General features: G+C 42.5%; 1 protein-coding gene across 1 annotated transcript in view; it reads right to left on the bottom strand.

The window, feature by feature from the left end:
* LOC309565715 (uncharacterized protein) overlaps positions 1-23,821 on the bottom strand; it is a gene marked incomplete at both ends in the record, with an annotated part of 121,527 nt that overhangs the window by 32,631 nt on the left and 65,075 nt on the right. The window contains 4 exons of the mRNA XM_082270693.1: positions 15,936-15,979; positions 16,053-16,175; positions 17,975-18,031; positions 18,170-18,248. Of these exons, the coding sequence (XP_082126819.1) occupies positions 15,936-15,979; positions 16,053-16,175; positions 17,975-18,031; positions 18,170-18,248 (303 nt within the window). The remainder of the gene's footprint in view (positions 1-15,935; positions 15,980-16,052; positions 16,176-17,974; positions 18,032-18,169; positions 18,249-23,821) is intronic.

The raw sequence follows: 23,821 nt of genomic DNA, 5'->3' as shown, positions 1-23,821 counted from the left end.
ATAATGTCATCATCCCCAAACATCCTTTCAATTGATGGAATAAGAAATGTGTCCAAAATCTCAATATAAACTTGTGCATTTATTGAAGATTTAATGACTGTCATCTTCCCCATACCTTTACCCGACATGCAACCCCATATCATCAATGATTGTGGAATTGTTTTCTTCCGGCAGTCATTTTCATACATTTCATTGGAGCAGCACCAAACAAATCATATCATATCACTTTCATCCAATCATCCACAGTCCATGATTGCTTTTCTTTAGCCCACTGTAACCTTGTTTTTTTCTATCTAGGCATTAATGATGGTTTTCGTTTGGGTTTCTGTATGTAAATCCCATTCCCGTTAGGCGACTCCAGTTTCTGACCATTTATTCTTCATTTGTTTTGTTGTGCACATTCTGTTTTCAAGGCATATCTAGATGCTTTGATGTCTTCCTTGGTCTAAAAATATGCTTCCCTTTAACAACCTTCCCATTTGATTTGTACTTGGTCCAGATTTTAGACACAGCTCACTGGGAGCAACCAACATCTTTTGCAACATTCCTGGATGATTTACCTTCTTGAAGAAGTTTTATAATCCTCTCCTTTGTTTCAACTGGCAAACTGACATCTCTTGTGTTGGAGCCATGATTCATGTCAATCGGGTTGGTGCAACAGCTCACCAAGGTGTGCAAACACTCTTTTTTAACTGCAGACTAATTAGCAAATGTAATCTGATTCAGATGTTTGTTTTAGAACTGCAAAGTACATGGTGATTCCATAATATTTTCGTCAAAATTGAGTGCTTCCTTATTTGTTTCCTCTGTTTGATCTGCAAAAAAATTGCAATTGACTACAGTTTTCTTTCTTTTTTTATTTTTACAAGTGTTTCATAAAGCCAGAAGGTTGGAATGGTAAATGAAAATAGTTTTGAGCATGTCTGTGATTAGTTTTTTTTTCTACACAATCAAACAATTGAATGAACATTTTCCAAGATTGGTGATTCCAGGGGTTGTATATTCCCTAGCTACACTGTTTGGGGAGGAAACTGATAATGAGTAATATGTGCTTTATCAGATTAATAGGGGTGCATGGTCCTGTTATTTCTATAAGCGTCGTATGTGATAGCAATGAAGCAATGAACTATGTGATAGCAATAAAAAAGGTTATGGCGATCTGGTGGGAAGGGGGATCCACTGTATGGAGCATACAGAGGATCCCCATTCCCACCAGATCGCCATCACCTTTTTTATTGTTATTGAAGATGCTTTTATGATTGGTGCACTTAAAGGACCTACAAAATGTGAGTAAATTTTTGTTCTGTTTATTTAATAAAATTTATCTGAAAGTTATAAGCACTATTGGAGTCCCCCCAAATCTTTTACATGTAACAACCTATGAGAATAAGAGGGACACCTATTAAGGAGAAATAACCCCCCGAGGAGACCAGCAGACCACCGGCTCCGTGAAAGATGACACTAAATAGGGCAGACTGCGCTGTATGACCCAGCTTAGCCGCTGAGTCGCATGAGTGGAGGTGAGAACCCAGACTCACAGGGTGTTGCAGTGGAGGTCACTCTGGATCAATATTGGATACACACTCTAATGAACTATTCTCCAGATATTAATGGGAAGTATAATATTTAGCACTGGAAAATAGCACTCTATGCACTATTATTGAACTTTTTGGATTTTCTTAGTTTTATATATTATATATATATATATATGTATATATATATATATATATATATATATATTGGCATTTAGTTGTTAATTTTACCACTGTCTATATATTTGGGCACGGCATGTACTTTATTTCTGATTAATTATTATTTAAAATATTTATTATTGATTAATATTTATTATCACGGTAAAAACATTAATTACACAGAGCACTAGAATAATGAAGTAACCTTTCTCAGCTGGTGTATTATTGTATATTTGATGTATTAATATATTGAATGCAATTTAGAATATCTGTTACAATATCACACCAATATTGGATGCACCTTATATATTTATATCAATGATATTTATTTATTGCATAGATTTTGCACATATTTAAATCATATTTGAACATACAAGTTTTTTCAAGCACTTCATATTGCGCGGCATTTCTTATATTTATTTATTCGTTTAAACTTCAGAGAGAGTGCTGTGCTCACAGCAATATTGAGAAATAAGTGCTAGACTGGTCTAGCTCACAGGAATATTTATTTAATTTTGATTACACATTTTAGAACCCTACCCACGGCAACTGTGGTTGCAGTTCCTGTTACAGAGGCTCCCATGGAGGCTAGTGCGAGCGGGGTGAATAGTGAACAACAACCTGGTCCACAGGCTTCTGTTCCGGTCGTTAGACCAAAGGTACCTATTCCTCGTCCTACTATGAGGGCCATCACAGAATGGACAGGTCCACCGATTAAAGGAGCCAACAAGGACAATCGGAACATTAATAATAAGAACAGAAGAGGTGTCACTCGAGGGAATCTCCAACCAGTGGGTATACCTCCCCATAATCAATATCAAGCTTTGGCCAATAGGTCAAATGGTGGGAGTGAAACCCCGGAACCTAGAACTCCCCAGAACCATTCTGGCCAGCCTTTTTTAGGGCGGGGCAGGGGGAGAGGGAGACACCGGCCATACAACCGGAACCATCAATCGGACCGACAATCCCACAGGGAAAATATCCACCCCGACGGGGAGTACGGGCCGGGCGAAGGATACAGCACAAAAAAATGAAGAAGGGACTGGTGAATGAAGGGATCTTCAACATCAGTGATGTGAGTTTAAATAAAAACGAACTTCACATCCTAGATCAGGGACTTAAGTGTGCCCCGAAAAGGGCTATTAACAAATTTAATGTATATGTGGACACACACAAATACATTCGGAAGCTAAATATTAAAAAACATTTTCTAAACAACCCTATCACGTTCACTAGTAATACTAGGGGTGGTGGTGTTGTTAATAGTGGACTACGCAACAAATCGGTGTTTAATCCACCAACTCACAATAATCAGTGTTTAGATGTGTTCAAAAATCTAGTGATACGTGACCTCCAGGCTTTACAACCTGGTTACGAGATAGAGAAGAGGTATAGACATATACAAGAAGGCCTAGAATCACTGGAGTCCAGGAAAGAAATCATCATACGCCCTGCGGATAAGGGTGGGGGTGTTGTGATTATGAATGAGACTTTCTATCACGACCAAATACAGGCCATGTTAAGTGATGACCTCACTTATACTAAATTGCCAGGAGACCCCACCGCCAATTTTGTTAAAGATTTCGAAATCCTGGTTGGTCTGGGCTTCAGAGATGGGGTATTAACAAAAAAGGAGAGGAATTTTTTACTTCCCAGTGCCTGCCGCATCCCTATCCTTTATACACTACCTAAAATTCACAAAAACCCGGACAACCCACCTCCACGACCCATAGTTAACGGGATAGGGTCAGTCAATGCCAGACTTGGCCAGTATCTGGACAAGTTCTTACAAACCAGCGTGGTAAGAACTAAGGCATTCCTTAAAGACACAGCTGACCTTCTCTTATCACTGGATGATGTGTTGTTGGGGGACGGCTCGTCGGCCTTTCTGGTGACGGCCGACGTGTCGTCCCTCTACACCATCATCCAGCATGATGATGCTTTGTTAGCCCTTAATTGGGCAATGAGTAGAAGGGACGATTTGCCATGGGAACAGAAGGTGTTCATAAGAAGAGCCCTTGACTTTTGCTTAGGTCATAATTATTTTTGGTATGGCAGCAATTTCTTCAGCCAAAAAACTGGTGTAGCAATGGGCGCCAAATTTGCCCCCAGTCTAGCCAACATTTTTATGGCAGAGTGGGAGGACAAATTTGTGTTCAATACAACCAGACCCGAATTAAAGTATTATCGTCGCTTTATAGATGATATTATCTTTATTTGGGAGGCACCGGAACAAAACCTTATGGCCTTCATGCAACATCTAAACACTAACCAGGACAACATAAAACTGGATTTCAATTACAGTCAGAGTGAGATCCACTTTTTGGATGTAACTATTAAGAGGGAGGGAAATACTTTAACTACTAAAGTATTTTTTAAAAACACGGATCGTAACAGCTACCTCGCCATCCAGAGTGGTCACCACCCCAATTGGCTCAAGAACATTCCTAGGGGCCAATTTTTGCGCGTTAGGCGCAATTGTACATCTACAATTGACTATATTGACCAGGTTGGTATTTTGAAGGAGAGATTTGTGGCCAAGGGATACGAGGAATCTGTGCTAAATAGGGAAATGACCAGTATTCTGGAAGCACCAAGGCCTCTGGACCCTAGAGTAAGAGATAGGGAGCCAGAGAATGACCCCAAACAATGGAGTTTCCTCTCTGACTTTTCTAATGACTACAAAAAGGTAGAGAGTATATTTAGGCAACATTGGCCGATCCTGTTGATGGACAGAACTCTGGGCCCGGCCCTACCGACTAATCCTTCCTTTATCTACCGGAGAGCCCCCAATTTTGGGGATCGGGTGGTGAGGAAAGTGGTAGATCCACCTAAAATCTCCTTCTTTCCAGATTTGAAAGGGTCCTTCACGTGTGGGAGGTGTAGGGCGTGTTCTCTTGCACCAACCAATCTGAGAAGGCGGGAGTCCTTCTCTGTCCCTGCCATTGGTAAATCCTTCAAGATTAAATCACTTATTTCGTGCGACACCACTCACTTTGTTTATGGACTTATGTGCCCATGTAAATTGGTGTACATAGGGAGGACCAAACGAACCTTGAAGATCCGTGTAGGAGAACACATTACCAACATTATTAATGGCAAACGAGAACACAATGTGTCAGCACATTTCCGACAACATCACAAGAGGGACCCCAGTGAGTTGTTGTTTTGGGGCATTGAACGGGTCACTCCACCATGGCGAGGGGCGAATTGGGTCAGGGAACTCTCTAAATGCGAGACCAAATGGATTTTTATGACCCAATCCCTCGCTCCGGTGGGATTGAACATTGAATTGGATATTAATTGTTTTATTAGTGACTCCTAGATCCCATTATTTATTTATTTATTGCCATGATAAAGCTTGTTCCTGCTATTACTGTATTTTACATGAATGTGCACCCTGATCTGTCATTTATTCCATTCATTTCCTTTTCAACACAGAGTTCAGTGGTTTTAATGACTTTTATCTATCAAATGGTATTTTTTACATATTTTTAATATTTTTTAATACTTTTAAGCATTTTAATATTTTATATGATATTTTATGCTATGTCATTGTGCATAATCGTGGTACACACTAGAGATGTATACCAGGGTTGTTTGAAGCTGCAGTTGTGAGGACTGTGAGTTCTTGTATTACACTGTATACCGTGGTAATGTCTGATGGACGTTTGCTTGTCGAATGACCATTAGAATTACTAGGTTCAGCGCAGGTAACAGGTCACCCGATCAGACTATGTGCCTCCATGGGACGGTCCGGGGTTGTTATGCTAATGGGATTAGTTTCCATGAGTCCGGTGTCTGCAGAGGTGGTTTGATAGGAGCTCCGGGGGGAAGTTCTCCAGATGCTGTTTACCTTCCGGTGCGATGGGGCTAGATGTCCTTCCGGTTGACCTGCGTACTCTGCTATTGGATGCGACGCCGCTGTGCGGAGCATAAAGAGGTTGTGTGCGATGTCCTGGCCGCGCCCCCAGTTGAAGTCAGGAAGTGACGAAACGCGTCGGGCGTGGCCAGACGACGCACCCAATCGTGGATTAAGGCGGCGAAGGACTTCCGGGACTACCCGATCTGGCGTGGAGCCACATCAGAGTAGGAGTGGATGCCCCGAACCTGCCGTCTATGTGAGATGAGCCTATTGTTATGCTATTACAAGTGATGAGTGCGATGTATGTTGTTTTTTCTTGAATAAAGTCAGTATCAGACATATTGCACTAGTGGAGATATCTCTTATTTTCCACATATATGGGAGGAATAGTGGAAGAGGGCTACTGAGCTGGACCTTGAACCATCCCTTGCTGGTACCTCCTTATCCTGTGGCTACGTTTGACAACGTGTGGATTTGTTGTTTGCATGCGAGGTGTGCTCATTTATGAGAATAAGTGAGCATTGTGATCCGGTGAGTGGCCATCTCTTACTTTCCCCCTGCACTTGGTGGTGGATTTGCAGTGACCCTACCAGACTACACGGAACAATGGCGTTTCTGCAGTGTGTGCCTATATGTTATTACGAGAAACGCTTAGACCCTTGATGTTATCGATGATCTGGAGTTAGAGGGGACTGATGTTCATTATACCGTTTTCATAATAAGCTTGTGGGACTATTCACTGAATGCTGTGAGGATTGAGTCACTAGCCACTCTGTCATTTAGGGGATTTCTACAGTTTATTTTAAGAGACTTTTTTACATTGTTTCAGCGCTATTATCATTCTTTCTATTGTGTCATCAAGTATATTCGATATTTGTTTAAGTAGCAGCTCTATTGGTATTTTCCTCTACCAGCTGTGTGCTGGTGCATCCTGAAGCGCGGAGATAATTCTACAGTTTAGGCGTAAGGCTGAGAAATATTATTTTCTATTTACATTTTAGAACTCGACAGAAAATTCTTGGGTAAAGGTTTGAGGTCAAAGAGTAGCTGTAGCCAAGTTAAAATGCTTTCCAGAGTCTGAGGACATAGGAGTCATCTGGTTTTGTGAATTACTCTATCGAGGGCTATTGTCTAACATAGAGGAAAGAGGGGGGCCTGGTATTGATTTTTAGAGAGCAAAAACCGAAAAGAATCATCTAGTAGACCCTGTATGAATTCCGAGTTGCCTAGAATAAGGTATAGCGGGGAATGATTGAGAACTGGGATTATTTGGAAAGGGCCAATGCACAGGTTTTATTAGATGCCCCTATATTGGGGTGGGATTTCAGCGTTATTGGTAGTTTGGAGAAGCACCAAAGTGATCAATGTAGACTTATATAGGAGAAGCCCTGTTCTAGCATAACGCATTGCTTCATTTGCACCAATCAAGCAATCTATAAACTGGTAGTATGCTTAGTAGTAACTGGACATATATGGAAGGGCTACATCCAGATGGGACTTGGGTAAACTGAGGAGTTGACAATTCTAAGGCATTCGTGGGCCCCTACAAAGTCTGAGCAAACAGAGCCATCTTGCTTTAGGTAACAGGAAGGGATGTGGATAGGTAAGAATGAAAGGAGGTAAAGGAAAAACAGGCCTGATTTCCACTTGTAGAAAGGTGATCTGACTATGCGTAGGACAAGTATGAAGTTTAGAATGAATGTGTTTTTGAGGTCAGCTGGGTTTAGGATGCCAAGTGACTTAATGACAGAGGTGACCCACATAAATTCGAAATTGACTTTAAGGGTGTGTTGTAAGTGAGTAGGTAGGACTATTTCAAAGATCACACACTTTGGAAAATGATTATTAACCACTTAAGCCCCGGAGGATTTGGCTGCTAAACGACCAGAGGGTATTTTGCGATTCGGCACTGCGTGACTTTAACGGACAATTGCGCGGTCGTGCGACGCTGTACCTAAACAAATTTGGCGTCCTTTTTTTCCCACAAACAGAGCTTTCTTTTGGCGGTATTTGATCACCTGTGCGATTTTTTTATCACGCGCTATAAACAAAAAAAGAGCGTAAATTTTGCAAAAATAGCAATATTTTTCCCTTTTTTTTATATGAAATTCCCCCCAAAAAAAATGTAAAAATCAAAATTTTTTAATATTTTCGGCCAATTTGTTTTATGCTACCTTTGTTTGGTAAAAAAAATCGCAAAAAGCGTATTTTGATTGGTTTGCGCAAAAGCTATTGCGTTTACTAACAAAGGGAAAGATTTTTGTCATTTTTGTTGTTTTTTTTTTTAACGCGTAATGGCGGCGATCTGCGATTTTTTTTGCGGTACTGCGACATTGCGGCGGAAAGATCGGACCCTTGACTGACATTTTTGACACTTTTGGGGTTACCAGTGACATTTCTACAGTAATCAGTGCTATATATATGCACTGTTACTGTAAAAATACACTGGTAGTGAAGGGGTTAACTTTATTTGAGAGGGAGGGGCTGTGTGTGTCCCTAGGGGCGTGATTCTAACTGTGATTGGCTGTGGCTTCAACTGTATGCAGAGTGATCAATGGATCTACATAGTAGATCCATGTGATCAGCTCTCATACAGAGAGGAGAATGACAGGCAGCTTGTTTACACAAGCTGCCTGACTTTCTCCCTCTCCCCCGCCGATCGCAGAGTGGCCGGCGGCGATCGGGTCCGCCGGTCACACGCGCGGGGGGGTCCGTGACCACGCGGGAGCGGGAGCGCGCCTCCGGCGGCGCGCGCTCGCTCCCTAAACCCTCACAGGCGAGCGACGTAGACCTACGTCACTTTGCCTGTGAGGGGCTGACCGCCGCCGTAGATAGTCGTGCGGCGGTCGGCAAGTGGTTAAAGCGGAGTTCCGGGCACAGAAAACATTTTTCAGTGAACATACCCCCGGGACAGTCAGGGCTAGTACATTCCACAATGTGTAAAATTTGATTAAAACAGCGCTAGCAACTAATATTATAACAATAAAAGTGAATCAATATGAAAAAGATATAAAAACAATATATAAAGGACCATATATAAATTATATATAAACAATAAACGTTTAATATAAATATAGTCTCTTAATAAATTCAAAGAAAGTGCTCAAGTGCAAATGCTTATTTCTTCAGTGCAGGTGAAAAAAGGTGCTCAAATGCATATCCATCCAGGTGTGCTAGGTGTCCACATGAGTGACCCTCCAGGTCCCCTACTCACCACAATATGGATGGCTCAGCGTATTGAATGTAATCGTGGGACTGCAGCGTCCGTGCTCCAAGTTCTCATCCAGATTAGGATCGCTCCATTGGGATAAAGGTGGTGTTTCCCGGTATATGTGGATGAAAAAAGGGGCCAATAGTGTAGTATGTTCATACATGCACTTGAGCACTTTCTTTGAATTTATTAAGAGACTATATTTACAGTATATTAAACGTTTATTGTTTATATATAATTTATATATGGTCCTTTATATATTGTTTTTATATCTTTTTCATATTGATTCACTTTTATTGTTATAATATTAGTTGCTAGCGCTGTTTTAATCAAATTTTACACATTTTACCAACATTTGCTTTGGATGCACAGCAGCTGCACTTTATATGATACACATAATAATCACTATCACTAATTCATTGTTTGTGTTGAGCGCTGTTTTAAGTTAGTTCACATACATTCCACAATGGCTAGCCTCTGATCTGTCCCGGTTCGCACTTACCTGCAAGATGAAATACTCACTTATAAAATTTCTTCCACAGCGTTGCCATCTCTCTTGTGGGCAGCTGAAGCCGGCGCGGTCCTCTTCTGCGTCTTCTTCCGCGTCCTCTTCTCCCAGAATGCGCCTGCACCGGCCCCTCTCGTCACTTCCGGTGCGGCGCCGCATTCCTCCACAGCTTCTGGGCATGCCCAGAAGCTGTTTAGCAGGGGAAAGCGGCGTTGCCCCGGAAGTGACGAGCGGGGCCGGTGCCGTCGCATTGATTCCTGGGAGCGATGACGTTCAGCTCCCAGGAATCATCGCCAGACAGGAAGTGACGGCGGAGCCGCGGCGCTGAGGGAGGAAGTACCCTGAGGTGAGTATATTCGATCTTCAATTACAAGGTGAGTAAAAAAAAAAAAAAAGAACCTAACTATCCAATTCCTTTTCAGGTGATGGAGAACTAGCGGACGGGCACAAAAAAAAAGATCGATTTTGTGCCCGGAACTCCGCTTTAAGGTGGGAGGGCATGCCATATGTGTAAAATTTTTTGGGAAGGGAGATGGAGTAGTTCATCGGCATTGCCAAGTTTTTATACTGTCTGCCTCCAGCGTTGATACATTCTATGTCAGGCTTTTCTATAATTCTACAAATGAATGGTTCAAAGTTAAGACAAACATGAGAGTGTACAAGGAGCATCCTTGGCTCATACTGTAAGAATTTCTAAATCGGTCAGAGAGGACCCATTCACCTTCAACAAGGTAAAGGGGGTGGGATATATAGCTTTCACCCATTTTTTCATGTTTTTCCCACACCTACAATATGTATTACAGGACTGAATGTATAAATTGCCAGTTTACTCTGTCAAAGGTTGCTTCTTTGTCAGTTCCCAAAAGGAGAAAGGGTGAGATGCAATAAGAGAGGTTAATTGTGGGAGGAGGCCAATATCTTAGTGAAGAGTTTGAGATCACTATTTATTAAGAGATGGGGTGAGATCTGGCAATGGGTGAGGGTTTTTTACTTCCTTGGGGATAACCGTGATGAAAGCCCACAGTGAGTTCAACAAGAAATTAAAGTCTTTTGAGTGGGAGTAAAGAGATTCTTTTGACGTGTGGGGTAAATTATCAAAAAAAGTATTTGTAATATTGGAATGTGAATGCATCAGGTCCTGAGAATTTGCCCTGTTTGGTGGCGAAATATTGCAGAGTTAAGTTATTCCTTGATTACTGGCATGCAGGGCTGCCATCAGGGGGGAAGAGTCCATACATTTTGGGGGGGCCCGAGCATCCTAAGGGGCCAAGCAGGGCCAGGTGAAGATAGGGGATCCGCGTGGCTGCACTGGATTTCTATATACATGCACTCAAGTCGGCAATGCTGAGTGCATACAGATGTGGGGGGTGGGCTGAGTGTGTACAGGCGTAAGGAGAGGCTGAGTGCATACAGATGTGAGGGGGAGCTATGTGCGTTCAGGCATGAGGGGGGGCTAAGTGCATACAGGCATTAGGGGTGGCTAAGTGCGTACAGGTGTAAGGGGGGCAGAGTGCATACAAGTATGAGTGGAATGGGTATGTACAGGTGTCGGGGGGCTGAGTGTGTACAGGTGTGGGAGGCTGAGTGTGTAAAGGTGCTGGATTGGGCTTTCTCGAATATATTTGTTTTTTTGTTTTGGAGTTTTCTTAGATCTGCAAGGGGAGGATAGATTTGGGGGGCATTGAAAAGTTTGTGTTAGTGTAAGGTCCTACTCAAAAAAGTCTACCTTGTCGTAGTGGCAGGCTTCATATTTTTGGTCAAAATATAATTCCCTACTGTTAAATCTTAAAAGCACTGATGACTTGGAATACACTTTTCTTTTTCATATATTAAGTTGTAGAAGTGTTATAATAAAAGTGGGTGCACTGAAGGACTCAGGGAGATGGCCAATGGACAGATTTGGTGGTATGGCCAGTGGGCGGGCCCTGGGGAATGTTGGTGGTCAGGCCCGGGGGGATGGGCAGGCCCAAAGCTGTGTAATTTCTGATGGCTGCCATGCTTGCATGTCTAGGGTCAATGGAAGAGGGTACTTGGAAAAGGGGAGAGGGGTGTGGGAAACAGGAAGAGGTGAGAGGAAAAGAAAAGGTAGGGTGTATGGGGTAGATAAAAATAGGAGGTTGGGTTAAAAATAGGAGAAAAAAAACTAGTGAGGCTTGCTAGCCTAATGTGGGTTGCCACTGAACCCCACAACAGGGTACCGTGGGGGAACCGCTTCCCAAGTGGGGAGGAGGTAAGCAATAACAGGTAGGGTGAAATGCACTCTATAAACTGCCTTTATGAAAAACATTTTAACACATATAACAATAATCAAATTGAGCATGTAAAGGTATAAAATAGAAAAGTAGAAAAGGGCTAAATTGTGAGTTGAATATAGAATATAATCAATATCACCCAAATGTGGACAAATAGCTCTGCAGGCAAGTCTCCCTCTTCGTTAATGTAGTCAATGGGGTTGATTTACTAAAGGCAAATAGACTGTGCGTTTTGCAAAGTGCAGTTACACTCTGCAAGTGCAGTTGCTCCAGAGCTTAGTAAATGAGGTAAAGCTTCACTCTTCAAAGAATACTTAATCACGTGCAGGGAAAATAAAAGAAACAGCATTTTTCGTGCACATGATTGGATGATGGAAGACAGCAGAGCTTCTGCTCATTTACTAAGCTCTGGAGCAACTGCTCTTGCCAAGTTCAACTGCATTTTGCAATGTGCACAGTCTATTTGCCTTTAGTAAATCAACCGCAATGCCTTATCATTGCCAGCTGGGAGTGTCAGGGGGCGCGGGGCAGCACAAGGGGTAGTGGGGGAGGAAATCATGAAATTATTGTTCATTCCCTCCACCACTTAGCACTGTTCCCAAGGAGAATCTCTGTAATCTGGAACACTACAAGGCACCTGGGGGCATGCTTCTGTACTACTGGGAAGGTTGCCCTCTTTGTTATTGATTAGGGTGGATAGAGGTCAGACTTTAAGCACAGCTGGTGTTATCAAGGAGGGAGAATTGACCAGATGTAAACCTAGACTCTGGAGTCAATACATTAGAAAATAGACCCAGGATGTTCAGGTAACCTGAAGTGAGTACACTTATGGTCTGACCCTGAGCAGCTTGATGGGGGCATAGCAAATATCCAGGAAATTGTTTCCAAGAGGGACCTAGCACCCCCTCAAGATAGGCCTGAACTTATTGGGCACAACTGGGTGAAAACAGCAGTGTCTCACTTGGCAGAGCCTCCCTCTTCCCCCATGGCAACCATCCTCATCCATTAGAGGGGATCAATCTTTGAGTGGGAAATTTCAGTGTACAGTAAAATGCAGAGGCTCGAGAAGGGGTCTAAGGCAAGGGAAAGACAGTATTCAGTTCTACTGTAGGGTGATGGCATTTATAAAGTCCTAAAATCTGAACCAAAGGTGTATTGTTGATGAGGATGATATAATAGAGTTCAAAGCAGGGATGCAATTAAGGTAATGAGTGAGTCATGTATTACAACCATGGGAGATCATTGGATGTAAGATGAAGGATAGGTTGCTGATCACGTCTCCGGCACTGGGGTCCTGGGGACCTCTGTTCGAGTGGCGTTGATGTAAGAGCCAATCAGTGCCTTTATTCGGTATTGAGTCCAGAAAGTCAGAAGTTTTTTTTTATCTTAATGCATTAAAAAAACCTTTTGTGTTCAGCAACCCCCTTCAGCCCCCCTAATACTTACCTGAGCCCATCTCTATTCAGCGATGTTGCAGGAGTGTCTCAGCTGCCCTGGACTCCCCTCCTCATTGGCTTAGATAGCAGTGCGTCACATTTGGCTCCCACTGCTGTCAAAGTCAGTCAGTCAATCAGGAGAGAGAGGGGGTGGGGCCGGGTCACATTCATGTCTGAAAGGACACAAGGAGCAGTGACTCGGCTCGGGTGTCCCCATAGCAAGGAGCCAGGAGCACAGAAAAGGAACCCGAGAAGAGGAGGATCGGGGCTGCTCTGTGCAAAACCAACTGCACAGAGCAGGTAAGTATAACATGTTTAGCTTCTTTTTTTTTTTTTTTTTTAAAACGAGACTTTACAATCACTTTAAGAAGTCTGGATTCTGATTATCTCCACAAGCGAGAGAAGACAAGCAGAGTCAGTGTCCAAGGCATCCTCCCTCCAGAACAAGGATTCAAAGAATGGAGGGGGTTTGGAGATCTCTGACCTAGAACCAGGCCTTGCAGAATGAACATGTGAGAGGGAGAGATCCAGATCTTTGCTGGATCATTCTGCAGGTCTGTAAGGCTAAGTGGGCTTCTCAGTGTTGGATCTGGAGCTTTGCAATGTACAAGGGTTGCCTGGGTCTGGACCTTGTCGCAGTGATGCAAGGCAACAGGAGCCATCTATGACCTGAAGTACTGGATGATCATAGAAACTCTTGTGCCTCTGATCAAATTTGGCAAGTTTCTCGTGCTTGAGCATTGTAAATTGACACTGAAGGTTCACTGTAGTCAGTCAGTGGCAGACTCAGAGCTCACGTACCCAGTTTACAAATATCCCATTTGGTTACAAGTTAGTGAGATTATAAAAGATGCTACAAGCTCAGGGATGTTTTTAGTGATATTTCTAAAGGGGGAACAAAATGTTTTTCTTTCTCTCATTTGGTTGGACCCTATAAATTAGAAAGCATATTGTTTTAAATATTTTATATTGGGTTTATTTTGGTGTTTTTGTTTTTCAAATTTTGGATGTGGTGTTTTTAAATTGTTTTTGGTATATGTGTTTATTGAGAAAGAAAAAAAACTTTTTTCAATAAATAAAAAAATGGAATAAAAAAAAATCAGAATTAAAAAGGGCCAAATTGAAAAAAAAATTGCAATTGTTTATAGCAGATATATATTTTATAGATATACTGGACCTGACAAATTATAAAATGAAATGTATACATTTTATCTACAGTAAAGCCTGGTATACACTATTCAGTTTGTTTTTTTGTTCAGCCCAGTGGGCTGAACAAAAAAAACAAAAAACTGAAGACCTCGAAGTTAGTATAGGGATCTCCCCCACTGAGCTATTGTGTTCTCACAGGGGGACTGCCCCCCCCCAAGAAAACCCAACCATACAATCCCATATACACAATCCTATACCCGCAGTTGATCCAGAGGAAGGCAAAAAACCCCAGCAAAGCATGATCCAATTTGCTACAGCAGGGGAAAAAATTCCTTCCTGATCCCCCGAGAGGCAATCGGATATTCACTGGTTCAACTTTACCTATAAATATTAGTACCCAGTTATATTATTTACACCTAGGAAAGAATCCAGGCCTTTTTTAAAGCAATCTAGTGAGCTGGCCAGAACCCCCTCTGGAGGGAGTCAATTCCACATTTTCACAGCTCTTACGGTGAAGAAACCTTTCTGTTTTTGGAGACAAAATCTCTTTTGCTCTAGACATAAAGAGTGCCCCCTTGTCCTCTGTGATGACCTTAAATTGAATAACTCAACACCCAGTTCACAATATGGACCCTTTATGTATTTATACATGTTGATCATATCCCCCCTTAATCTCCTCTTCTCAATAAAGAATAAATTCAGTTCCTCTCATTTTTCCTCATAGCTAGGATCCTCCATGCCTCTTATCAGTTTGGTTGCCCTTCTGTGCACTTTCTCCAGTTCCCAGATATCCTTTTTAAGAACTGGTACCCAAAACTAAACTGCATATTCCAGTCTGACTAATGATTTGTACAGGGGCAAAATGATATCTCTCTCTCTGGAGTCCATGCCTCTGTTAATACAAGAAGGGACTTTGCTTGCTTTGGAAACCACAGCTTGGCATTGCATGCTATTATTAAGCTTATGATCTACCAGAACACCCAGATCCTTCTCCGCTCTGGATTACCCCAGTTCTACTCCCCCTAGTATGTATGATGCATGCATATTCTTAGCCCCCAAGTCCATAACTTTACATTTATCAACATTAAACCTCATTTGCCACATAGTTGCCCAATGAAACAGTGCATTGAGGTCAGCTTGTAAGTTGGAGACATCCTGTAAGAAAGTTATTCCACCGTAAAGCTTGGTGACATCTGCAAAGACTGAAATGGTACTCTCAATGGAACACACCATTGAGAGCGCTGATTGGATGTCGATTTGCAGATCACGCCCCTTCGACAGAAGCCGGCCGAACGGCTGCCTTACACACGGGCCGCAAGTCGGTTGGTTTCTTTTGAACTGGCTGTACACGTAGGCCAAATATTGGGCGGCATGCCCTATATTCAGCCTGTATGTACAGCCCTTAACACATTTTTTAAACTAACACTAACACTGATCAAATTAAAAAAATACTTTTCTCGTTACTTTTTGTCCATTGATTGCATAAAAAAAGAAATTAAAATTTTCAAGACAACATCATCAAAATGAAGCATTTTTGTCCTAAAAATTATATATATTATATTGCTGTCAAAAATGTATTTAATAAACAGGTCCATAACAGCTATGTAAACATTGATCTGGTCTATAGGGGGTGTACAGGTGTAAGAGCTGAAGTGTTTGAATGTTTAATATCAAAACAGAGATGTCTTAAATAAATAATTTGTTAGCTTGAAAAATGCCCTTAAGACTAATTTACATCAGTTTCCAATTTTTTTTTTCATTGAATGGCTATGACAACAACCATTATCTAAAATGACTGTGCAAAAACCCGATATAGACCTTACCATCAGCATTTGTTTCAGCAGCTGGTGTAGCTTCAGTGTGTACACTGTGAATAGAGGACAATGAGTTAGACATCTTTGAGGGATGTTCATAGGTTGTTTTTGTGTGATACATCTTACTTAGTAATAGGATCAGCAAGAGTTTCTTCAGCAGGCAAAGAAGATCCAAATTCAACAGGGTGCATTTGAAGCATGTCCATAGAGCCATCCTCACTGCATCTTTTACCCTGTGGTTGATTTTCACTATTAAAAAGAAAAAAAATTCTATTTTTAATCTTAAAAAAACATTAAGGGCTCATTCAATCCAGAACGCATTGCAGGAAACCCATGTTCCATGTACGTTTCCAGTGCACTGGGTGTGTGATTTTCTGTCGGTATCAGTGTAATTCTAACAACACTCCAGACGCAGTGCTTATGCCTGGACCGAATTGCATGGTACCGCAGTGCATTTCTAAAAAGTTTGGTACGATCTGGTGCAAATTCAGCCCATTCAATTGAATGGGTTAAATATAGCATGGCACCGAAATGCACAGGAACCCGGAACGCATTCTTGTGCAATTCTGGTGTGACTCGGCACTTAATTTCCCTGTTATATTCAATATGCCTACAAATATTTACAGTCAGTTTGAGAAATATTCCCAATTTCACTGCAACATAGGGTTAGATTCAGTGTATGGCAAGTTTCCATCTTTGTTAATCTATCAAAAAATTATAATACTGATTTGGCTCCTTTACTTTTGAAAATGCAGATGTTTTATTTTTTTCCAATTTTAATTTCACTCATATACGGACGCATCTCATTGAATTAGAATATCATCAAAAAGTTAATTTTTTTCAGTAATTCATTTCAAAAAGTGAAATATAGAAATTTTATAAAGATGCGTTACAAACAGAGTAATATATTTCAAGCATTTCTTTCTTTTAATTTTGATGATTGTGGCTTGCAGCTAGTGAAAACCCCAAATTCCGTATCTCAGAAAAGTAGAGTATTATATAGACCAATGAAAAAAAGGATTTTTAATACAGAAATGTTGGCTTACTGAAAAGTATGTCCATGTACAGTATAGTATGCACTCAATACATGATCGGGGCTCCTTTTTGCATGAATTACTGCATCAATGCAGCGTGGCATGGAGGCAATCAGCCTGTGGCACTGCTGAGGTGTTATAGAAGCCCAGGTTGCTTTGATAGCGGACTTCAGCTCATCTGCATTGTTGGGTCTGGTGTCTCTCATCTTCCTCTTGACAAATACCCCACAGATTCTCTATGGGGTTTAGGTCAGGCAAGTTTGCTGGCCAATCAAGCACAGTGATACTATAAACATTAAAACAGGTATTGTTACTTTGGCAGTGTGGGCAGGTGTCAAGTCCTGCTAGAAAATGAAATCAGCATCCCCATAAAGCTGGTCAGCAGAGGGAAGCATTAAGTGTTCTAGAATTTCCTGGTAGAGGGCTGCGATGACTTTGGACTTGATAAAACACAGTGGACCAACATCAGTATGGACATACTTTTCAGTAAGCCAACACTTCTGTATTTAAAATCCTTTTTTTTTTTTTTTTTGGTCTTACGTAATATTCTAATTTTCCGAGCTACTGAATTTTGAGTTTTCACTAGCTGTAAGCCATAATCATCAACATTAAAAGAACGAATTGCTTGAAATATATCAGTCTGTGTGTAACGCATCTATATAAAATATATGAGTTTCACTTTTTTGCTTGAATTACTAAAATAAATAAACTTTTTGATGATATTCTAATTTTTGAGATGCACGTGTATGTGTGGTATTTTTAGGTATTTATGGTCACCTGACCCCAACGCAACAGTCGTCAACACATGACAGTGTCTGCAGTGAAAATGTTAATGTAAATGTTAATTAAGTGATTTCAACAACTGCATATTTTATAACAACTCAATGCAAATAATCTAAACAATATACTGGACTCCAAAGTAATTATAAAATTATCAAAGAATCCACCTGTATAGAGAATATGAAAACTCTCATAAAAAGATATAGCCAAACATTCACAGACAAAAATAATGACCTTTTGTTTAAAATGTGAGGTAGAGAACATGTTTTCAGACAGCACAACCAGCTGGATCTACAAACAAAAGAAATGGCAATCAGTTAAAAGACCAGGAAAGGTTTAAAGTGCTTTGAGAGGAACGAGTGGCTTGCTTGTTGTTGGGCACCTATATGCCACATACAATAAAGATTAATTAAACCACAGATACTGTACCTCTGTTTTTCTGAGTTCACCTCTTCATCTTCTATCAGATCTTGGCAACTGGTTGCAGGCACATCTAGTTCTGAAGCAGCTACCACAGCATACATATATAGGTACATAAAAAGACAAAAAAGGACATAAATTATCAAAAAAAAAAAAAACAGCTTATTAGTGTAATGAAATACAAAGACACATTTTACTCATATTCTGTGATGTTTTCTTATTTCAGATGTAGCACCCTTCTAGGTAGGTGCTAGTGAGAGTTTTTTTGGCTCTGTCTGCCTATCAGAGGAGCAGCAGATAAATCTATATTGCTTTCTGCCTACCAGGGAGCAGTGATCTGGATTAGGACCAGAACAGTCCTCAAATATATATCTGCTCCTTCCCAATTACGTTTGCGCGCAAAAATGAATCAACCACGCTGACACACAGTTCAGTCAAAAAGTCAATTCTAATTTAATTGTTCCTCTTTTCTCCTTTTAAAGACTGAGGAAAGTCATGAACAGGAAATAGTAATATATAATACGTATAAGGTGGTGATTGGATGATTGGAGTATCTATGTGTCTATGTTTTTCTTCCAGGATATCAAGAGGTCTTATTTTGGGTGTTGTCTCCATGTTCAATCGCCATCTTGCTTCTCCGAAAGGAGGGGTGATCTAATTGCATTTTGAGTAAGGTAGTAAATCTCAGCAGTAACATATATACATAAGGTATTCACCATAAAGTGAAATAGGCATTTCACTAATATAACCAGTATTACATCCATTACAGCAGGATCTATGAGTTTGGTCTGCTCAGTGTGTAATTTATTGGGTCTAAAGTGTGCAGTGCTTTTCCAAGTAATGTACTTGAGTGTCAGTAAAGAGGATAATGTCTGCTTTACAGTAATCAGTGCAAGTGTGGACGGAGAGAGTAGTGACCCGGGACATAGGGATCGGTCGGGGTTTATGTCTTTGCATGTACTGTGACTATGTAATTCTTGACAGCGGAACAACTTTCCCTAAACCGTGTGGGAGGTCAGTTGGCTTGGCGAGATGGAAGTGCAACTGAGGCTCAAGTACAGACTGAGATGGCAGATGTGTGTGGATTGAGGAGCACAATCTTCCAGGCAGTGATCTTCATGCTGGCTGAGCAGAGTTGGAGCAGCAGTGAAGAGGTTACTGCACCACGCGGGGAAGCACGCGCTGAAGAGATCTGCCTAACAGGAGGAGCCACCACCTGTCAGCTAGTCTGGAATTGTGGGCGTGATTGGAGCCCACAGACTGCCAATCTGAACAGGGGAAGAGAGCCGAGATATCACTTTCGCCTTCGGGTGTAACTGAGAGGGAGACACGAGTGTGGAGGAGCAAGATGGCGGATGTCGGTGGGAGACGGAGCGCAGGGGCTTATTCCACGTGTTGGCGGAGTGCCTGAGGAGTATACAGAATCACCGGAGTCAGTCCTGTGGGACACTGGAGTGCGGTTGGTGCCCAAAGGAGGACTTGCGCTGTGCAGCAGGAAGGACAAGGAGCATCTTGGGCTAGTATGTCACCAATGCTTGAATGTGTCCATGCGGCTGCAGGCCTGGAGTCCATGCGGACACTGCGGTGATTTGCTGGTGCAGGTGGTGCCAAGTGAAAGTCAGCCCAGGAAGTTGTGTGTGATATGAGAGACAGGCTTCACTCAAGAAGCACAGGCGCCCATGAGAATCCCTGTGGGCAGAGGAAGGGGAGTGCTGTGAGCGCTGCCGGAGCGGGGGCTGATAGTGCAGACTTACACTGCCATTTGCCAGACCAGTGAGACTTACACCTCGGAGGTGAAGTGCACCCTGGTTATTCGGGCCGAGTCGTAGCCAGGGAAAGGGCCAGTTACACCTACACGAGCAGAACCAACTTCTACTAAGGCAGAGGGGAATCAATGGGCTCCCAGGAAGAAGGCTCCCAGTGTGACAAGTGAAGGGGAGGCCGGAGCCATTGATACAGGGTCCCCTAGCTTTCAGCATCGGTTTGGATTCTTGGAGGAAGGGATAGATGTCTGGAAGTCTGAGGAAGAGACAGAGTGGGACTGGAGAACAGATGAAAGGAGCAGCTCTACAAGTCCTAGTTTGCCTAATGAGGAGTCAAGGGATTCAGTGGTACGCATGCAGTGTGCCAGGAATTTGGGGTTCTGTGAGGCCTATGCTACACAGGCTCTAGATCTGTCCCCACCTCGTACCTACACCTGGGCTCAGGATCAAAACGAGGCCTATGCAAGACTCATCAGGAGACAAGAGACCCGATATCCCCCACCTGGGAGAGGAAACAGACAAGCCCTCCCCAGGTTCTCAAGATGCCAGCGTCTGATTCAGAGAAAGGTGGCCCTGGAGGATGACTACCCCTATGCTCCCTGGGGGATCATGTTGGAGGTCGAGGCCAGAAGAGAGGAGTGGTGCAGTGATGCGATTTGGGAGTTTCTCTACATTCCCAAGCCATACTGGACCAAAAAGAGGTCTGCACTATGGGACACCTTCTGCTCTGTGAAGACCAACTGGAACTTAGGGCTGGCCATCTACATAGACCGTGTAGAGGTTCGCCTCCCAAATGGGACAGGCCAGGCCTGGTCTGTCCATGTTCAAGACTCTGAAGGGAAGTCAGTCCATATCCCTCATACTGACCATTACTGCTAAGTATGTAGGATCCCACCCCTGCAGAAATACCATTGCAAGGCTGGTTAGCCAGAGAGTTTTTTTAAGAAGAAGAGGGGCTGGAGAGAAGAGCCCACAGTAAAAGTGCAAAGTTCAAGTTGTTGTTGCCTGTTGCTAGGGCCAAAGCCCTATTCCCAAACACCCCTTTCCCTTCGATCCTTGCAAAAGGGATAGGAAAAACAGCAGAACTGCTACCACTGGGTAGTACCATCAAAAGAGGGCCGATCCTCTAACAAACAAGGGACTTTCTGTTCAAAAGGACTTAAGAGGTCACTTCCCATGTCATGTTTTAGTCACTATCAGAAGTCAGTTTCACTACATGCTCTATCAAGATCCTTTGGGCCATTGGGCCAGGATCACATAATGGACAGTTGGACACTTTGCAAGGAGATTTGGGCCATCGGGCCAAGGGAAAAGAGTACAGAAGAAGAGACTCCCTTCACAAAGATACTTTGTTCAAAGGACACTTTGTGAAGATCCTGTTGGGCCAGTTGGAGAAATGTTGTGCAAGTTACTACCTCAGGAGAGCTGGTAGTGGCTTGATGTCTCTTCAGAAAAGGGGATGCCAGAGGAGGGGCCCCTTGAAGAGAGGAGTCCTAAAACTCACAAGTTGAACAAGTTTGCTCAGGCTCCAGCAAAACAGCTTGTCACAGAGAAAAGACACATTGCCCCGGTGTTACAGGAGGAAAGGACACTGTGAACACCAGTTGGGTGGACTCCGCATGTCTTGGTTCTGAACTTGTGAGTCTGACTGTGATAGGAGGAGAGTCAGTGCCTTAGTGCTGAGAAGGGACTGTGCCTATCATCTAGTCACTAAGAACAGTTCACAGAGATTAGATACATAGTTAGCTTGGCAGGGTGTTCCAGGAGGAGAGGACAGTCCCACTGATGTAAGTAGTTATGCATTAACCCATGCTTAACCTAAATTCCTTTGCAAGTTTCCTTTGGGTTTCTGGGTCTGGCTAGGCCCTCCATCATTTTATGCAATGTACATATTGTATTTAGTTAGCTAGACAAGATAATGTTCTTTACCTGTCCAAGGAAGCAGATTTTTGTTTGGCGGGGGGTGCATTTGTTTAAAGGCACCTACTGCGTGTAAATAACCTTGTGAATATTTGTACAGCAGAGATATATATTTTTTCACGTAATTTATTGTGCTTACCGGCCACATATGGGGTATGCCTCATGGCCTTGTATATTTGTTATTTCCCTTTTCCCCCTTTGCAGGTTTGTGGGATACTAATTTTTGGTGAAATAATTTTTGTAGGGGCTGCTGCCCAGAGCCAGTGAGGACATGGCTCAGTTTGGCAGGGGGTGAGCGTAGGACCCTCCTAGGTAGGTGCTAGTGAGAGAGTATAGTTTTTGGCTCTGTCTGCCTCTCAGAGGAGCAGCAGGGAAATCTATATTGCTTTCTGCCTACCAGGGAGCAGGATCTGTGAGTTAGGTCTGCTCAGTGTGCTCAGTGTGTAATTCATTGGGTCTAGAGAGTGTTTCACACTGGTCCAATAGAGAGGCATGTTGGACAGTGGGAGGAAACCTGACCAATGGGTACACAGGCTTTGATACAGTCTCAGTGATTGGTAAAGACTGGCTGTCTCGGTGCATTATGGGATACTGTATAAAAGCCAGGAGCACGTGTGCTGCGGGGTCTTTGGCTGGCGAGTAGAGTCCCAGCGGGAGGGTGGTGGCTGCCTCCTCCTCTGTAGCACTGGCATGTGGTCACAAGCAGTCAGCCTGGAGACTAGAGGAAAGGAACTGAACCCAGAGGTCCAGAAGAACTGACTGGAGGGGTAGAGACACTAAAGACCCTTGAAAAACAGTATTGAGAGTACAAGGGATCATGTCTAGAGGCCTGACCTGAGAGGAGCCACCCCGGTAGGATAGTCAGAGGATGGATGCCAGTCTGTGGAGTGAAAGGGGATACTAGGCAGGTATCCTGATAATCTATCCAACTACGTCGTCTGAACCGAGACTTGACCTAAATTCATCTAGTGGCAAGGTGAATCTGCAGCCTGGGTGCATTTCAAGACAGGAGTCCTCATCCATTGTGAATAGTTTAATTTGCAGTATTCCACTCTTCCCTTCTCCCATCCCTATTTAAAATAAAACACCAAAAACAACTACATACCCCTGGACTGATCATTGACTGAGCCAAATAAGTAAAGTGTTAATCTGTGAATGCCAGTGTTGCTAACGGTAACCCAGGGGGACCCGAGAGTGTGTTATCCAGCAGTCCTCAAAGGGGCAGTACTACACAGAGATTAAAAATCATTTAAATCTGAATAATGTCCAAGGTTTTTGATTTGACTGATATCATTTCTTCTTTAGTTGGAACTGTATTTGCTAACTGGCAACACTTATTCAGCTTGCTTTTACCTGTTTCATTACTGTGATAAACCCACACACTGTCACATCACACTGTTATAGTTTTTCAATTGTTCCATGTGTACTAAACTGAGGGGTTGATTTACAAAAGGCAAATAAACTGTGCACTTTGCAAAGAGTAGTTGCACCAAAGCTTAGTAAATGAGATAAAGATTCACTTTGCAAAGAATACCCAATCATGTGCAAGGAAAATGTAAAAAAAATAAAAAAAATTAAAAAAAAATGCATTTTTACTTGCACATGAGTGGGCGATAGAAGTCAGCAGAGCTTCTGCTCATTTACTAAGCTCTGGATCAACTGCTCCTGCAGAGTGCAACTGTACTTTGCAAAGTGCAAATTTTATTTGCATTTAGTAAATCATCTCCTGGGTATATGTGCTGCATAGTTGACAACATTTGAAAAAAATTTCCAGGGACACTTTGCAGCACAGCTATCAATTACTTACCACACCCACTTCCCTGAAGCTCCGCCCACTCTGCATAATTAATCTCTGCCTACTTATCAGATTATAGGGTCTACTTCATAAAGAGACAATTACAGGTAATTGAAAAGGGAATTGAAAACTTAAGGCCAAAGTAGCAGAGTTGGAATAATTCTCCCATTCAGCTGCACTACT

This window comes from Pelophylax lessonae (assembly GCF_965119305.1).
Source record: "Pelophylax lessonae genome assembly, chromosome: 10".
NCBI classification, from domain to species: Eukaryota; Metazoa; Chordata; class Amphibia; order Anura; family Ranidae; genus Pelophylax; species Pelophylax lessonae.
This window is presented reverse-complemented; position numbering and strand designations above follow the sequence as displayed.